This window comes from Dreissena polymorpha, chromosome 8 (assembly GCF_020536995.1).
Source record: "Dreissena polymorpha isolate Duluth1 chromosome 8, UMN_Dpol_1.0, whole genome shotgun sequence".
NCBI classification, from domain to species: Eukaryota; Metazoa; Mollusca; class Bivalvia; order Myida; family Dreissenidae; genus Dreissena; species Dreissena polymorpha.
This window is the reverse complement of record NC_068362.1, coordinates 103,634,659-103,653,369: the sequence shown is the minus strand read 5'-3', so window position 1 is coordinate 103,653,369 and position 18,711 is coordinate 103,634,659. Positions and strand designations below refer to the sequence as shown.

The 18,711-nt window shown below is 37.0% G+C and overlaps 2 protein-coding genes across 2 annotated transcripts in view; both read right to left on the bottom strand.

Moving 5' to 3' along the window:
* LOC127841417 (histone-lysine N-methyltransferase PRDM9-like) overlaps nt 1-18,711 on the bottom strand; it is a 209,716-nt gene that overhangs the window by 176,608 nt on the left and 14,397 nt on the right. The window lies entirely within an intron of this gene.
* LOC127840785 (histone-lysine N-methyltransferase PRDM7-like) lies at nt 394-10,880 on the bottom strand. Its single transcript, XM_052369195.1, has 6 exons — nt 10,807-10,880; nt 10,072-10,178; nt 8,656-8,732; nt 8,217-8,408; nt 1,012-1,177; nt 394-584 (listed from the first exon to the last, which is right to left on the bottom strand). Exons 2-6 carry the CDS (start codon nt 10,106-10,108, stop codon nt 394-396), a joined length of 663 nt encoding a protein of 220 aa, XP_052225155.1. The 5' UTR covers nt 10,109-10,178; nt 10,807-10,880.

Sequence of the window (18,711 nt, the reverse complement as noted above, 5' to 3'; positions counted from 1 at the left end):
TGTTCTTTGTGTGGGAGTATTGGAACGTTGCGGCACATTCTGTCATTGTGTCCAACAGTCCTTGCACAAGGGCGCTACAAGTGGCGCCATGACCAAGTACTCAGAATGTTGGCCGACGCCCTAGAAAGAGAGGGGAAGAAGGACAGACCCCAGAATTAATTAGGATCCCAATTCATCAGGTTTGTCAAAGAGGGTACAACAAAGCTCACCGCCACAACCAGTTGCATATATTGTATTCTGCAAGATGCAAATGACGGAGAGATGCGTTCAGACCTAGGGTAGAAACTAGTTTTTACCGAGGAAGTAGCCCAACATAGTGCTATGGTCAAAGGCATGGAAGCGGGTGATCCTTATAGAGCTAACTGTGCCATTGGCGGAGAGGATCGAGGAGGCCTATGAGCTGGAGAAAGCCAAATACCAGGATCTGGCATATGTATGCAGAGATAAAAGCTGGAAGGCATGGATCTTTCCGGTCGAAGTGGGATGCAGAGTATTTCCATCACAGTCGGTGTGGAAGATGTTTTGAGCGCTGGGCGCCGAGGGAAGATTCAGGAAGACTACACTCCACGCCCATGGCAAGACAGCTGAATGAGCATCGAGTTGGCTCTAGTTAAGACGCTGCGAACCGAATTGGCAGCCATCCTAGATGAGGCAGTGATTGGCAATCACTACCTGCCCCGCCACCTCGAGGTTGTACCAAGCATAAGGGGGCGAAACAACCAATGACAGGTGGAGCTTGGCTGATGACGTCTACGTTCAGCAGCTTGTTCTGCCCGCCAGAAAGCCCGACCGCCCATCCGCCCGCCCGCCGACATTTGCCAATCTAAAAACCAGTTTTTTTCCTTCGGAAAACCTGGTTAAAAACCAAAACTTTCCTGTATGAGGGCAATCGAGCAAACTCATATGCGCTTGTGCAGGGAGTTGAACCCGTATTACCAAGTTGAGACTGCTCTGATCAGACACAACCTCATTGAATAGTCATATATTTAGTCATACAACATGCCTGTATACCTAGTGAAACTGGCTTCAATGTGCAGAAAAAGATGCCTTCTTTGTACTGGAATGCTACAATGTTCTGATCTTCCTCCGTCATTGCACAGTTCACGTATCTCATCCAGTTAGAGGTGGCCTTGTTCTGGGCATCTACAAAGTGGCTCGCTTTGCCTTCCTTATAGATCTGAATTGCATAGAATCTTACCGTAACAAACAACAAACAAAATGGATACACAAAAAAACATGAAACCTAATATAACTTGTTTTTAAGAGCAAAATTCAATTGTTAGACTAGAATACCAAGGATTGCATTTCTAAACTAAAAAGCGGCAATTATCATACAATATTTTCAACAGAACAAACAGAATTAGTAATTTGTTCTTTATTTTTTAAGTTTCATTCATGTAAAATCGTATAGAACTTTACATTTTTGAATTGCATACTTATTTTAAATAATTACTGAATCAGTTTTAAAAAAGATGTGTGAAATCTATTAACGACAGCATAATTATCTAGAACACAGAATAGTGACATCAACTTGAAATGTGTCCATGATACAAAGGCCCAAACAACATATTTGGACATGGACAAATCCATATTTAATCCTACAGTGGACAAATAGAAACAAGAGGGCCAATATGGCCCTAGTTCAATCTGAGAGGAGTCGGTTCATATAATCTTTACCAAATGTCAAACTTGACCTAGATATTGTCCAGACAAACATCCTGGTCAAGTTTCAACATTTTTTCATCTGCGAGTCATGATCAATGTACCTATGAAGTTTCATGATTTCATTCATGATAAGCATTCTTGAGTTATCATCCGGAAACCATTTTTCTAAGTTGAGTCACCGTGACCTTAACAGCCATTGTGTGAATACGTTTTTTAGCACTGTGACATTGACCTTTGACCTATTGACCTGATAATCGATAGGGGTCATCTGCGAGTCATGATCAATATACCTATGAAGTTTCATGAACCTAGGCATAAGCGTTCTTGAGTTATCATCCAGAACCTATTTTACTATCTCAGGTCACCGTGACCTTGACCTTTGACCTAGTGACCTGAAAATCAATAGGGGTCATCTCCGAGTCATGATCGTTGGGCCTATGAAGTTTCATGATCCTAGGCATAAGCGTTCTTGAATTATCATCCAGAAACCATTTTACTATTTCAGGTCACCGTGACTTTGACCTAGTGACCTGAAAATCGATAGGGGTCATCTTCGAGTCATGATCAATGTACCTATAAAGTTTTATGATCCTAGGCATAAGCGTTCTTGAGTTATTATCTGGAAACCATTTTACTATTTCGGGTCACCGAGACCTTGACCTTTGACCTAGTGACCTGAAAATCAATAGGGGTCATCTTCGAGTCATGATCAATGTACCTATGAAGTTTCATGATCCTAGGCCTTAGCGTTCTTGAGTTATCATCCGGAAATCATTTTACTATTGCGGGTCATCGTGACCTTGACCTTTGACCTAGTGACCTGAAAATCAAAAGGGGTCATCTACGAGTTATGATCAATGTACCTATGAAGTTTCATTATCCTAGGCCTTAGCATTCTTGAGTTATCATCCGGAAACCATTTTACTATTTCGGGTCATCGTGACCTTGACCTTTGACCTAGTGACCTGAAAATCAATATGGGTTATCTGCTAGTCATGATCAATGTATCTATGAAGTTTTATGATCCTAGGCATTAGCATTCTTGAGTTATCATCCGGAAACCATTTTACTGCTTTGGTTCACCATGACCTTGAACTTTGACCTAGTGACCTGAAAATCAATAGGGTTCATCTGCAAGTCATGATCAATGTATCTATGAAGTTTTATGATCCTAGGCCAAAGCGTTCTTGAGTTATCATCCGGAAACCATTTTACTATTTCGGGTCATCGTGACCTTGACCGTTGACCTAGTGACCTGAAAATCAAAATGGGTTATCTGCTAGTCATGATCAATGTATCTATGAAGTTTCATGATCCTTGGCATAAGCGCTCTTGAGTTATCATCCGGAAACCATCTGGTGGACGGACGGACCGACATGAGCAAAACAATATACCCCCTTTTCTTCAAAAGGGGGGGGGGGCATAATGAGAAAACTGCCCACCTCCCAGCAGCCATGTTATTCAACTGACCGGAACCATTTTTGAACTCAACTCTCGTATCAAGGAAACAAATGTTCTGAGCAAATTTTATGAAAAATTGGGCCAAAAATGTGACTTCTACTGTGTTCACATGTTTTCACTATATACATATTGAGGAAAATGCCCCGCCCACTGGCGGCCATGTTTTTTCACCGATCCCGACCATTTTCAAATTGGTCCGAGATATCAATAAAACCAATGTTTTGACCAACTTTCATGATGATTGGGCAAAAATTGTGACTTCTAGAGTGTTTACAAGGTTTTTCTATTGCCAAATAGGGAAAACTGCCACTATATACATATAAAGAAAAATGCCCCGCCCACTAGCGGCCATGTTTTTTCACTGATCTCGACCATTTTCGAACTCGTCTAAGACATCAATTGAACCAATGTTTAGACCAATTTTCATGATGATTGGGCAAAAATTGTGACTTCTAGAGTGTTTACAAGGTTTCTCTATAGCCAAATTAGGAAAACTGCCCCGCCCACTGGCGGCCATGTTTTTTAACGGATCGGAACCACTTTTGAACTCAACCAAGATATCATTAAGACAAACATTTTGACAAAGTTACATGAAGATCGGACATGAAATGTGACTTCGACAGTGTTTACAAGGTTTTTCTTTTTTTGACTTAGTGACCTAGTTTTTGACCTGGCACAACCCAGTAGCGATCTCGGCCGAGATTTTATTGGGACAAAGCTTCTGACCAAGTTTCATGAAGATGGGACAAGAAATGTGGCCTCTAGATTGTTTACGAGTAAATGTTAACGGACGGACGGACGGACATACGGCGGACAAAGACCGGTCACAAAAGCTCACCTGAGCAATCAGGTGAGATAAAAATTCCAAAATTCAGCCAAAACTGTCAGTTGAAATTACTCTTTTAACAATCATCTGCATGTACACACTAAGGACAATCAGTTCTTTAAGTCTGAGCAAAATCTGCCATGCACTTAGAGGCATTAAAAACTTAAGTTTTGGACTCTATATTCTATAGTAAGTTTAAACTAATTTATTTAAGCTCAATTGCATCGAAAGCCTCAGGCTTATAGAAACGCTCTCGAATCCGTTTCCTGTGCCTATAATAACCAGTACTTGGTGTCTTTGGGGACGATCTAGAGAATGGTCCCCGTGACCTCCCAATCGCTAGGCGGACACCTTATCCATTACCCACGGCGAACTTTCTATAGTCGAAAAGCAGACAAAGGGCCCGTACTCTGCCAAACATTGTCGCAGAAAGAGTTCCTTTAATAACAATTATCTTCAGAAAATAGAGATAACTCATGCCACAATGACACAGACTATTTTGCATGTTGTCTTCACAAAAAACAGCGGACACCATGCTCAATGTATAAAACGCACTTAGTGACCCCATGACCTAGTTGTAGACCCGGCTTGACCCATATTCAAACTTGACCTAGACATCATCTAGATACAACTTCGGATCAAGTTTGGTGAAGATCGTATGAAAACTACTTGAATTAGAGAGCGGACACCATACTCAATGTTTAAAACACACTAAGTAACCCCGTGACCTAGCTTTTGACCCGATATGACCCATATTCGAACTTGACCTAGACATCTGACCAAGATCGGATGAAAACAACTTGAATTAGAGAGCGGACACTTAATACGGACCGACCGACAGGCAGACAAGCTCACTCGTATATACCCCCCTACACTTTGTTAGTGGGGGTATAAATACCATTTAAAGACTGCTAGATAGATAATGCATTTGTTTTAAATGCAGCTCTTCATTTTCAATCGTTTAGACTTTAAGAAATAATCCTTGCATTTCAAACTTAACAATAGTACCAAACTGTCACAATTGAGTGGCATATATGAAGTATGAAAAAACAAGAGCTTTCTCACAGACGTGACAAATACCCCCACATCCCGCATTAACACAGAATATTTTGCATGTTGCTCAATGCTTGACATGCACCAAGTGACCTCGAGACCTGGTTATTGAACCGGCATGACCAATATTTGAACTTGACCTAGATAGCATTTAGACGTATCATCTGACAAAATTCGGTGAAGATCAGATGAAAACTACTTAAATTAGAGAGCGGACACCATGCTAAATGCTTGAAATGCACTAAGTGACCTCGTTTTTGATCCGGCATGACCCATATTCGAACTTGACCTACATATCATCTAGACACTACCTCTGACCAAATTAGGTGAAGATCGGATGAAAACTACTTCAATTAGAGAGCGGACACCATGAGAAATGATTGAAATGCACTAGGAAGCCTCATGACCTCATTTTTGACCCGGCATAACCCATATTTGAACTTGACCTACATATCATCTAGACACAACTTCTGACCAAATTAGGTGACGATCCGATGAAAACTACTTCAATTAGAGAGCGGACACCATGCTAAATGCTTAAAATGCACTTAGTAACCTCATGACCTCGTTTTTGACCCGGCATGACCCATATTCAAACTTGACCTACATATCATCTTGACACAACTTCTGACCTAAATTTGGTGAAGATCGGATGAAAACTACTTCAATTAGAGAGCGGACACCATGCTAAATGCTTGAAAAGTACAAAGTGACCTCGTGACCTAGTTTTTGACCCGGCATAACCCATATTTGAACTTGACCTAGATATCATTGAGACACAACTTCTGACCCAATTTGGTGAAGATCGGATGAAAACAACTTCATTTAGGGAGCGGACACCATGCTAAATCCTTGAAATGCACTAAGTGATCCTGTTACCTAGTTTCTGACCCGGCATGACCCATATTCAAACTTTACCTAGATATTGTCTAGATACAACTCTTGACTATGTTTGGTGAAGATCGGTGAATACTATTTGAATTAGAGAGCGGACACTGCTGTGGACGCCGGGGTGATTGTTTTAAACGCACTTAGTTACCATGTGACCTATTTTTGACCCGGTATGACCCGTATTTAAACTTGACTTAGATATCATCAAGTCACAATTTCTGTCCAAATTTGGTGAAGATAGAGTGAAAACTACTTCAATTAGAGAGCTGACACCATGCGAATTGCTTGAAATGCACTAAGTGTCCTCATGACCTTTGTTTTGACCCGGCATTGCCCAGATTTAAACTTGACCTGGATATTATTTAGACACAACTTCTGACCAAATTTGGTGAAGATCGGATAAAAACTATTTCAATACGAGATAGGACACAATGCTAAATCCTTGAAATGCACTAAGTGACCCCGAGACCTAGTATTTGACTTTGCATGACCCATATTCGAACTTGACCGAGATATTGACTAGATACAACTTCTGCCAAATTTGGTGCAGATCGAATGAAAACTATTTGAACAAGAGCACCAACTTGAGGGTGCAGACCGCTCATCTATTTTATTTTTAAAGGTGAAGGGACTCTCATTTTCAATCACAAAGGAGGGAGGGGTGGAGTGAAGAGGGGTGTATAGTGTGGGGGTGTGGAATTTATTACATTATCTTCCAAAATTGCGAAAAAAAACGGAAAAAAAAATCGGGGGGTGGGGGGGAGTGGGGGGGGATTCTTGGGTGCGATGGTTGGACGTTATTTCAAACATAAAATAATAAAAATAAATATTTGTGTTTTTTAACCGTTTCAAAAAAAAATGGGAGGGTGTGGGGGGGGGGTATAGTGTGAGGGTGTGGTGGTAATTTGTGAGATGATCTAAAAAAAAAAAAAAAATAGGGGGGGGGGGGATTCAGGTGGGGGGAGGGGGGGTGGGGGGGATTATTGGGTGCAAAGGTTGGACGGTATTTTAAACATAAAATAATAAAAATAAATATTTATGTTTTTAACCGTTTCAAAAAAAAGATTTGGGGGTGGGGTGGGAGGGATTATAGTGTGAGGGTGTGGTGGTCATTTGTGAGATGATCTTAAAAAAAAAAATAGGGGGGGGAGGGGGGGAGGGCACACGGGATGGTTTGGGTGGAGTCTATTGTGGTATGTCAGGTAAGAGTAGTTTTGTCAAAGTATCAATCTAATCATAAATAAAGAAGTTATGGCAATTTTAGCAAAATTTAATAATTTGACCTTGAGAGTCAAGGTCACTTAAAGGTCAAGGTAAAATTCAACTTGCCAGGTACAGTAACCTCATGATAGCATGAAAGTATTTGAAGTTTAAAAGCAATAGCCTTGATACTAAAGAAGTAAAGTGGATCGAAACACAAAATTTAACCATATATTCAAAGTTACTAAGTCAAAAAAGGGCCATAATTCCGTAAAAATGACAACCAGAGTTATGCAACTTGTCCTTTTACTGTACCCTTATGATAGTTTGCGAGTGTTCCAAGTATGAAAGCAATATCTATGATACTCCAGGGGTAAAGTGGACCAAAACACAAAACTTAACCAAATTTTCAATTTTCTAAGTATAAAGGACCCATAATTCCGTCCAAATGCCAGTCAGAGTTACATAACTTTTCCTGCACAGTCCCCTTATGATAGTTAATAAGTGTTGCAAGTATGAAGGCAATAGCTTTGATACTGTAGGAATAAAGTGGACCTAAACACAAAACTTAACCAAATTTTCAATTTTCTAAGTATAAAAAGGGCACATAATTCTGTCAAAATGCCAGTCAGAGTTACATTACTTTGCCTGCACAGTCCCCTTATGATAGTTAGTAAGTGTTGCAAGTATGAAAGCAATAGCTTTGATACTTAAGGAATAAAATGGACCTAAACACAAAACTTAACCAAAATTTTCAATTTTCTAAGTATAAAAAGGGCACAAAATTCTGTCAAAATGCAAGCCAGAGTTATCTAACTTGTCTGCCCAGTCCCCTCATGATAGTAAGTAAGTGTACCAAGTTTGAATGCAATAGCATTGATACTTTCTGAGAAAAGTGGACCTAAACGCATAACTTAACCGGACGCCGACGCCAACGCCGACGCCGACACCGACGCCAAGGTGATGACAATAGCTCATAATTTTTTTTCAAATAAATAGATGAGCTAATAAGAGAGCGGACACTGCTGTGGACGCCGCCCGCCCGCCAAGGGTGATCTTATATTTTTGACAAACGGGCGTATAAAAAGGTATCAATGCATCAAACTAAGCATCACCTCACCTTTACCTGCCAGCAATATCCTGATTTCTGATTTTCAGCAATGACATCGCCCCCATACGGTCCAAACATGACCCTGCATTCCAGTCCCTCCTTAGAAAATACTCCGAGACCAGCTCCAGCTATTTTGGACGTTTTGATTTCAAGGCAATCGGGAACGGTATGGTCAGCTTTGAGGGGATCCCCTTCTGGCACCTGCAGTTTATATTAAGGTGTATTAGAATGTACTGGATGCACTCTTTTGTATTAGAATAAAAGGGCATATTTATGGCATTTCTTAAATATATTGACATATATTAAATTAATGATTTTTTTTTACATTCATTACATGTAATACAAATCTCAAGTAACAGTCTCATAAGCATATAATTATATGTTTGTTTAACCCTTTTATTTTCTCCACCACATGTAGTTTATGTTTTAAATATGAAAACAGTTCTACCTCTTTGTCCTGTATGTATGTATAGGGTCCATGGACAGGGCAGTCCCCTTCAAACTCCTTGTTGCATTCTCCACAGTCTAAGAGAGCAACATAAACACAAGGCAATAATCAAACTAAGTAAAAGACTAATGACAGGCACTGGAACATCAGATTTAAAGAACCCACTTATATGTATTATGAATGTTATTAAATTGCTAATAAAGAAACATATCTGAAAGACAGACTTTGCATAGCAACACCCTAATTTATTACTATTTCCAGAGTCACCAGTTCATTAAAAAAATAAAGTTCACATGATTTCATCAAATGTTCTTTTTTCTTTCTAAGTTATGTTCAACACATGATCTGACAGAAAAGCAAAAATACCCCATCTGAATGCAGGAGCATAACGAGGGAGCCATGATGACTCACCTGAGATTAAGGTAGAATTGTTAAAATAGGTCAATCCTTTGACCTAGTGATTTAGTTTGCTACTTCATGTGACGAGTACTAATTTATGCCTTAAAATGGTCAAGAAAAACATTAACAACAAGTTTAATCGCAATGAGGCACATATTAGGCCTTTGAAGTGCTATTAGTGTTTTTATCATATTTGACATAGGGACCTCATTTTGGACAACATCTGACCGCAATTTTAACTTGCTACTGTCAAGATGAACATTATGACTAATGTTCTTCAAGATTGACTATTTAAGCGGCTTGTCATATGGTTACAAGGTTTTTCTGAAATTTACCCAGTGACCTAGTTTTGTAACGAACTTCATCCATAGTTGCACTTGGCCTAGATATAATAAATTTAAACATTTTGACCAAGTATTTTTCAAGATTGAATCTTAAACAAGGCTTTAAATGTTAAAAAGGTTTTCAAAATTTAACTTGGTAATCTAGTTTTAACTCAACTTAACCCATTCAAAAATTGCAAAGTTGATCATTTTGACCAAGTAACAGCATGATAGATTCATACATGTGCCTTTTATAGTTGTAAGACACTAAACATACTGACAAAGTTTCATCAATATTGACTTAAATGTTTCCTATCGTGTGGTTACAAGCCAAATGTTGACCATGTACAACACATCACACCGAACATAAGACATAGCTCAATAGCTTAACTTGTAAAGGTGTCAGGGGGGCAGTGGATATGGCGTCCGCCTAGCGACCGGGGGTTCATAAGTTCGATCCCCACCGTGGAAGCGTTCTTTAAATATCTCTAAAAGACACCAAGTACTGGTTCTAGAAAACGGATTCGAGAGCGTTATAAATAAGCCTAAGACTTTCGATGCAATTGAGCGAAAATAAAATAGGTTTAAACTACCTATATTAAGTGATCAGAGAGAGCTAAAAAAGATTATTATGTTTGTTGGTCTTCAGTGAGACTTTCTAGTGAGGAAATGGATGTTTTGTTCAAGGGCATACAGAGAAAATGGTCATTATCTCGAGGTTCAAGGTTCATACAGCTGGCTTGGTTTCTCTCTTGAAGACTGTACTCAGTCTTTTCTTTTTCTGAGGACTTTCTTCATTCTCTGCAATAGATGATATGTTATTATGTATGTTAAGTTTCAGCTCTCTATCAGAAATATTTTTTGAGTTATGGGAGAAAAAGAAGCCCTTACTCAAGTTGTCAAAAATATCCGAACCACAATATTGATTTGCACATGCTAGGGACGTCCTTGACAAATCTATATGGCTCCCTCCCATTGTTCCCCTCATAAAGTGCGAGCATAAAATAAAACAGACACAGGGCATTTATTCTGCAAACACTGGTCAACGCATTATTTTTATTCTTTACAGTCGACTAAACATTAAGGTTTATCCAGAAGTGAACATTTGAGCGATTTCTGCCAAACAGTTAAAGACTTAAAACAAAACATTTTGGGATTATATTTACTTAAGAGGAAAAACAGACCAAGGACCATAATGCCGCGAAAACTGGTTGCAGCAAATCTTTCTTACCTTATGATCATCACACATGTCGGAATGCCCTTCATTTGTGAACAATTGAGCAAGATCCAACCAGTGGTAAAATATAAGTTGGAACACAAGCTACATGACTGACGGACACACATACGTATGGACCAGCACATTGCTTAATACCTCCCTATCCACGGGTTTCGATAAGAGGAAAACAAAATACCGCTAACTTATATGTACCTTAATTTTCTTCACTCCGTCACCCTTTTTGTTCAATTTCATCTCAGCTGGTTTAAGAGAAAGGGGGACATTCCTTGGCACAGCATTCTCTGCACTATCTGCAAACATATCATTAAAATTAAACTACTATATTTACTAAGTTAGTTTTAGCCACAAGTAGCCAAAATAATAATTTATAATTTATGTGCCTCTTTTTCATTCATGATTTCTTAATTTGATTAACCCCCTGAATATATTGAATCTAAAATTATGATAAATAAATGTAAACTACCACTTGCTGAAAGACTCATTGGCTTGACCACGCCACTGGATGAATCTTCACATTGAAATCTCTTTGGTGCCACAAGAGTTGAATGACAGCTCTCACTTTTTCTTTTTTCTCTTTCAAAGAATATCTCTACAAAGTCATCATCTGAAGATTCAACACTCAAATGATAATAAATTATTGCTGCAGTCGTCTCTGTCAAATATTGAATGCATCATAACAGAAGGACATAAGAAATGAAGAAATGATGGACGTGTGTTAACTGACATCTTGGATCAGATTGTCCAGTCTGCACCAAATGTGTTGATTGTGAAACAACTGTATGTAATATACCATTAGAAATGTTTCACACTCTACCTCAGGACTTTTTTCCAATCATTTACCCCTTTGCCTCTCAGAAGCAAAGTGAAAATTGCTATGTGCAAATGGCATATCATTAGAACATATGTTCTGACCAAGCTCCATGAATGTTGGACAATCAATGTGTCTTCTAGAGTGTTTACAAGGTTTTGTTATAGCCATACAATGATAAATGCCATGACCCCTGGCGGCCATGTTTCAACAGACCAGAACCATTTTCGAACTCAGCCAAGATATCACAAGAACAAATATTATGACCAAGTGTCGTGAAGGTTGGGCAATACATGTGACTTCTAGAGTGTTAACTATAGGTTTAACTATAGCCACATAACTTAGGAAAAATGCTGCGCCCCCTGGTTGCCATGTTTTTCAACATATCGGAACCAATTTTGTAATTGTCCAAAATATAATTGGGAAAAATCTTCTGACCAAGTTTCATGAAGATTGGACAATAAATGTGGCCTCTAGAGTGTCACCAAGGCAAATGTTCAATATTCTCAATATTTTCGCAAATGGCTCAAATGGCGAACGACAACGCGAGCCCTGTGAGCCAACAGTTTAGGATGCACGACGGACAAAAGGCGATCACAAAACCTTAATATGAGCACGTTGTGCTCAGGTGAGCTTAAAATAAAAATACCTGAGTCATCTTTTTCACAGCTTGAATGTCTATGAGCATCAAGGTTTGAGTAAAGGTCCTTTTGTATTGTCTCTCCACCCACAGTTGGTCTAGCACAATATTGGTCAACATTTGAAAGCTCAATCTCTCTCTTTTTCAGAAATACAGAATTTAGGTAGGCCATTCGAGCTTGCTCCTCGATTGCGTTTGAATTATCACATAAAGCATTATGATGATTTTCTGTTCTATTTTCATTGTCCGTATCTGAATTCATATACTGTTTAGCTATACCACATACAGAATTGAGGTCATCTGTTGTTATATAACTCTGGCCTGTATTTGTTGTCCCACATACAGAATGGAGATCATCTTGTGCTGTATATGCATTTGAATCGGCAATCGTGTTCACACATACAGAATTGGTGACATCTTGTTGCATATTTCATATTGTGTCTGTTCTGATTTAACACATTCAGAGGTGAAGCCATCTTGTTTGGTGTTAATTTGATCCGTCTGTAAACATCCTGTTTGTTCATTTACTAAATTGAGGCAATCTTGTTTGTTGCAATCGGACTGTCTCTCTTCCCATAAAACCTGTTCTGCATTGGCACACACAGAATAAAACTCAGCAGCTGTATTATACCATTCATCAGTCTCGATTTTGACGCAAACACAGTTAAAGTCACCTTGTTTCTGGTCTGAATTTAAGGTCACCACACTTACCCTAGCAGACATAGTGTTAACGCTAGTTTTGGTTGTGGAATCAAAGTCCTTTATAATCGCACAATCGCTTTCCATGTCACTTTCCCTTGTATTGCTTTCTGTCTTTCTTTTTATTTATTTTGATTTTTTTGGAGGCCACCAAAAGAGGACCTCCTAATGTACGCGTAATTCTGAAAATAATTTACAGAGAAAACATGTTCATTCATACGCAATTTCATGAGATAGATATGGTCACAACCATTATAAATGTGTCAAGGTATTGCCAATTGCTTGACTTTTACAATAATTATGTAAAGTGGTCTTAAAAACTTATCTTGATATATTTTAATTTTATTTAATGTATGAACAAGACTATTGCCAAGCAATAAAAGTCCTCTACCAGTCAACTCCACCATTTTCAACAATATGTGTAGTTTATTTGTTGCCATAGCCACCAGAATACTTGATGTAGGAACAAAATGAAATGACGTGCATAATCTCCATATTGCCATCTTCACATGTTTAAATTTTCATGAAACATATGAAGTACTTTTAAAGTTATAACAGGATCCACCTTTCTCAGCAATATTTCTATTCTATTTGTTGCCATATCAACCATAATTCTTGCCTTAGGACCAAAACGAAATGACATAATGACATATGACATGAAATGCATAATCTCCATATTGCCATCTGTTCATGTTTCAAGTTTCATGAAAAAATATGAAGAACTTTAAAGTTATTGCAGGATCCAGAAAAGTGTGACAGACTGACAGACAGAGCGCAAACCATTAGTCCTATCAGGTTGTGCCGGTAGTGGACTAAAAACAATATTGTTTACTAAATAATCTATCATCTACTATTTTAAAAGTTCATACTAAAGTAGACCTTGTCACAATATTATAGAAACTAATGATGAAACGAGCAGCAAGTAATAACAATAACAAATTGGACTCTTAGGCAAGGATATAAATAAGAATTGTTTAAGGAGAACAACTTGTATTTAACTCATTCGATACTACAGCCTAATCTCTAGGCAACCCCTATCAGAAAAAGCCTTATCTACCCCTAAATAATCGTTGCCCTCATCGGATCTTTATGCCTTACAGATTATTATGTGTTTATTGATAGTGGTGTGAAATAGGATATGATGTTTTTAAGAAGTGTATTGATATTTTGTTTACTGATTACATTGTATTATCTAACATAAATTTAAAAGTGAATATGGTAACATATGAACATTTCCAACTCTTGCAAAACTTACATGTATCAATTAAAACAAAAATAATGGATTGTTTCCAAATTATGTACATGTATCCAATACCATAATTATTTTTGTATACACTTTTTACCAAAAAGAAACTGTTTTTATTAACACATTAAAACAATCATATAATATTATTTAAAAATAAAACAAAATTAATTATTTAAAGACATAAAAATAATATATATGTATTGTTTACAACAAGAGGGCCATGGTGACCTTTTATCGCTCAACTGTTTTTTTTATGCGAAAAAAGCGTGCAATGCGCATGGGTTGAAATGTACTCAAGCATGTGACTTTCTCTTTCTATCCCTCGTCCCACTGGGTGCTTGAAGTTGGAAGGGTGAGCATTTTTTAAATATGGAAAACGTTAATACGGTGTTAACTAAACAGACTAAAAAGTCCGAGAATTGTCGCACAGGTCCTTTGCTTATAACGTAGGTACATTTATCTCTCAAAAAGATATTGTCGTTCTTTCTATTTCACATATTTTTAGATGCTAGATATCAAATCTACGCATGTTCTACAAGATTAATGAAAGTTCCTTCATTCAATCATGAATCTTTTTCAAAAATTCCAAAAAGTGTTTGTAGGTTTCAAAGTTTCTGTTACTTATAAAGTTCATGACATATGCAAAATACCTAATAACGTAGATCACCTGAACTTTACTTCATTCTTGAGGCATTAGTGAGTGTAGCAGGATTGTTAACGTGGTGAAGAATTTGTTTATTGTACAAAGAAGATATTTGCCTGAGGAAACATAAAGTTACGAGTTTTTCAGGTTCATGAGGTGCCAAAAGGCAGTAGGAATGATAACTTTGTAGAGGTTGTTTGTTGAACAAAGTAAATGTTTATGAGACAAAAAATTGAATTATAATATATATATACAAACAAGGTTAATGGACTAAATATAAACAAACACACTTGAGTGTTCTTCTTGTGTTAATGATGTATTAAACTGGGTTAAATTAATATATATAATTTGTTTACCTTTCAATATCTTGCATTTTTAGTTCAATGGTATTTAAATTAACTGAACAGCGTGACAAACATAATAAAGCAGAATATGCATATAAATCTGATTATACACAGATCCACTATCATATAAATCAAATCATGTTTGACTATTTCCATGTTCCAAAGATCCTCTTCTAAATTGTTTTACTTCGCGAGTAGACTGAACTCCCAATTAATGGCAATTTGCAAACAGAAACACTGGTTTCCGTGACACAAATTCTCTGTGCACATTTCTAAACAAAATATGTGTTTCTTGTATTTAAAACGTAGTCTTGTTCGTTGACAAACACATTGCATTATTCCTATCAAACTATTTGATGTCAGTCGTTAATTCGATTGATATTTGTCATTTCAATAATCTTAATTTTCGCTTCACAACGGCGCCATTTGCATAAGAAATACCAAACACATTTTATGAAACCGATTTTAATTGGAAGATTGGGAAACGACAGCCAATTATATCGCTCGTTTTAAAAATGCTTAGGCAAAATCTACCAGTGTAAAATGCGGAGAGATTTCGCGAGCTGCGGATATATTAAGCATATGTTCATTTTTGTTACCCCCAGGGGCAGGGTCAAATTTGACCCCATAATTTGAACAAACTAAGTAGAGAACAATTAGATGTCACTACATACCGAATTTAGTAGCCCTAGGCCCTACGGTTATGAACAGAAAGATTTTTAAAGTTTGCAAAAAAAAGGGTTTATATAAGCATTTGTTTAATTTTGTGACCCCCGGGGCAGGGTCAAATTTGACCCAAGGGGCATAATTTGAAGAAATTTGGTAGAGGACTATTAGATATCTCTATAAATACCTAATTTGATAACCTTAGGCCCAATGGTTATGGACGAAAAGATTTTGAAAGTTTTCACAAAATAGGCTTTATATAAGCAAATTTTAAATTGTGTGATCCCCATGCGGGGTCAAATTTGAACCCCAGGGGCATAATTTGAACAAATTTGAAAAAGGTTCACCCAAGAAACATTCCTGAGAAATTTCATCAGAATTGGACAGTACTTTAGGAGAAGATGTTTAAAGAAAAAGTTAACGCACGGACGTACGCACGCACGACGGACACAGTATCATGACATAAGCCGCGCTGGCCTCTGGCCAGTGGAGCTAATAAAAACACACAAAATTAGATAGTAAGCACGGAAATGTTTCAATGGCAGGTAATTTATGGAAAACAAGAGTTGTGTTTGTCAGAAACACAATGCCCCCTACTGCACCACTTTGATTAATTTATATTTGTTTTTGATTATATCCCTTTAAACAAGAGCTGTCAGATGATAGCGCTTGACTATTCGAGTGCTTGACAGTATAACATAAGCCATCATGGGGAAATTGTTCATATTCAATAAGGTCAAGGAAATATAGTAATATTCTAAGTGGAAGAGGACCATAATTGAAAAATATTGATCGCTTATATGTTTTAAAGAAGATGTACTTTATAGACGATATTGAGTTCAGGCGTATTTACCACAATCTTTTGAACATTTGTAAAGACATAAAACAAACTAATAAGATTTTATTTCAAGTTTGATAGCAATAGCTTGGGTGGGATGGTTGGACGGTCCTTCAAAAATAAAATAAATAAATATTTGTGTTTTTTACCATGTTTAAAAAAAATCTTTTTGTGTGGGGGTGGGGTAGGGAGGGGGTGGAGAGGGGTTTAATGTTGGTGTGTGGTAATGTATTAGATTATCTTTCCAAAATAACAACAAAGAAAAAAAGTTGTCGGTGGATTCTGGGGTGGTGCGTGCTTTGGGTGGAGTCCATAGTGGTATGTCAGGTAAGTGTTGTTTTCTCAAAGTATGAATCAAAGCTGATCATAAATAAAGAAGTTATGGCAATTATAGCAAAATTTATTAATTTGACATTGAGAGTCAAGGTCATTCAAAGGTCATGGTCAAATTCAACTTACCAGGTACAGTTCCCTCATGATAGTAAGAACGTATTTGAAGTTTGAAAGCAATAACCTTGATACTTTAGAAGTAAAGTGGAGCTAAACACAAAATTTAACAAAATATTCAAAGTTACTAAGACAAAATAGGCCATAATTCAGTTAAAAAGCCAACCAGAGTTATGCAACTTGCCCTGTACAGTCACCTTATGATAGTTAGTGAGTTTTCTAAGTCTGAAAGCAAAAGCTATGATACTTTAGGAGTAAAATAGACCAAAACACAAAACTTAACCAAATGTTCAATTATCTGAGTATGAAAGGGGCCATAATTCTGTCAAAATGCCAGTCAGAGTTACATAACTTTGCCTGCACAGTCCCCATATGATAGTTAATAAGTGTTGAAAGTATAATAGCTTTCATACTCTAGGAATAAAGTGAACCTAAACACAAAACTAAACCAAATTTTCAATTTTCTAAGTATAAAAAAGGCACATAATTCTTACAAAATACTTGATACAGGTGTCTGCTAGTGTTTGTAGATTGGGGTCATGTTGGTAAGGAAGTATGCAAAATATGAAAGCAATATGTCAAAGGACATAGCAAATATTCGAGGTGGTACGCAAACTTTAACATAGATTTATCAATAATATGTATATTCTAAGTGAAAAAAGGGTCATAATTCTTACAAAATGATTGATACAGTTGTCTGCTCTTGTTTATTGATTGGTGTCATGTTGGTAAAGAGGTATGCAAAATATAAAAGCAATATGTCAAGGCACATAGGAAATATTTGAGGTGATACGCAAATTTTAAAATTCCAACGCTCACGGTAACGCCGACGCCGGGGTGAGTAGGATAGCTCCACTATATATATATATAGATATATATTTATATATATAAATATATATATATATATATATATATATATATATATATATATATATATAGTCGAGCTCACAATATTACTTCCCTTGTAAAAATGATCTGTACCTGCCAAATGTTATACAGAAATTATCTCCCTTTAAAGCTTGTCACTTCCCTTGGATTTGATATTTTGACCTTTGACCTTGAATATTTGTTTGAGTCCCAATAACAAAAGTTAAGGGTAGATTTCTTTTTACTATCGACTATCTTGTTTTTGCTTAATTGTGCTAACACTAAGAAAACTTGTCCAAATAACAAATACCGGTCACGAAGAAGATTTCAAGTGCATAAATTAGTAAACAATAACCGTACATTTTCCTTGTTACCATAGCATATAATTATTAAAAGATTTGATAATAACTTTTAATTAATACACACAATTAAAAAGGTTACTAGAAAAATAGAAAAATAATGTTTTAAAATATGATGCAGAAACCTTGTTTTCTCATCAAAAGAAGAATGGCATTTTTCTTGTCTTTATTCACTTTAAACTATACTTAAATGCTGGTTTACTTGCAATCAAATGTTATAATTTCAGTGTCATAATTGTTGAGACTGAGATCCCTAGATTACTGCCCAATTTGGTATGACATTATAATGATGAAGTAGTTTCCTTGAGTCTTCATAAAATTAAGACCCCGACTACCCGGGGTGATGGACGTTTCGTGCCACTACTAGTCTGTGCCACTGATATTTGTTTAGGTGGGCATTGGACATTTCGTCCACTGATGTATATAGGGAGATAGGGGTGAATTATAACAGGAAACTTTCGCACCTTTAATTGTAACATCTGTTCTATGTAAAAACATTGTTTTATTTCAAGATTATTTATTCAGCTTAAAAGTATTCTG

Excerpts from the sequence above, each read along its gene's own strand:
- LOC127840785 (XM_052369195.1), bottom strand. The coding sequence starts at position 10,108 with ATGAACCTTGAACCTCGAGATAATGACCATTTTCTCT. Across the intron at positions 8,733-10,071 it reads AGATAATGACCATTTTCTCT|ACTGTGGAGAATGCAACAAG; the intron begins GTATGCCCTTGA and ends TTGCTCTCTTAG. Across the intron at positions 1,178-8,216 it reads GATATTGCTGGCAGGTAAAG|ATCTATAAGGAAGGCAAAGC; the intron begins GTGAGGTGATGC and ends TATGCAATTCAG.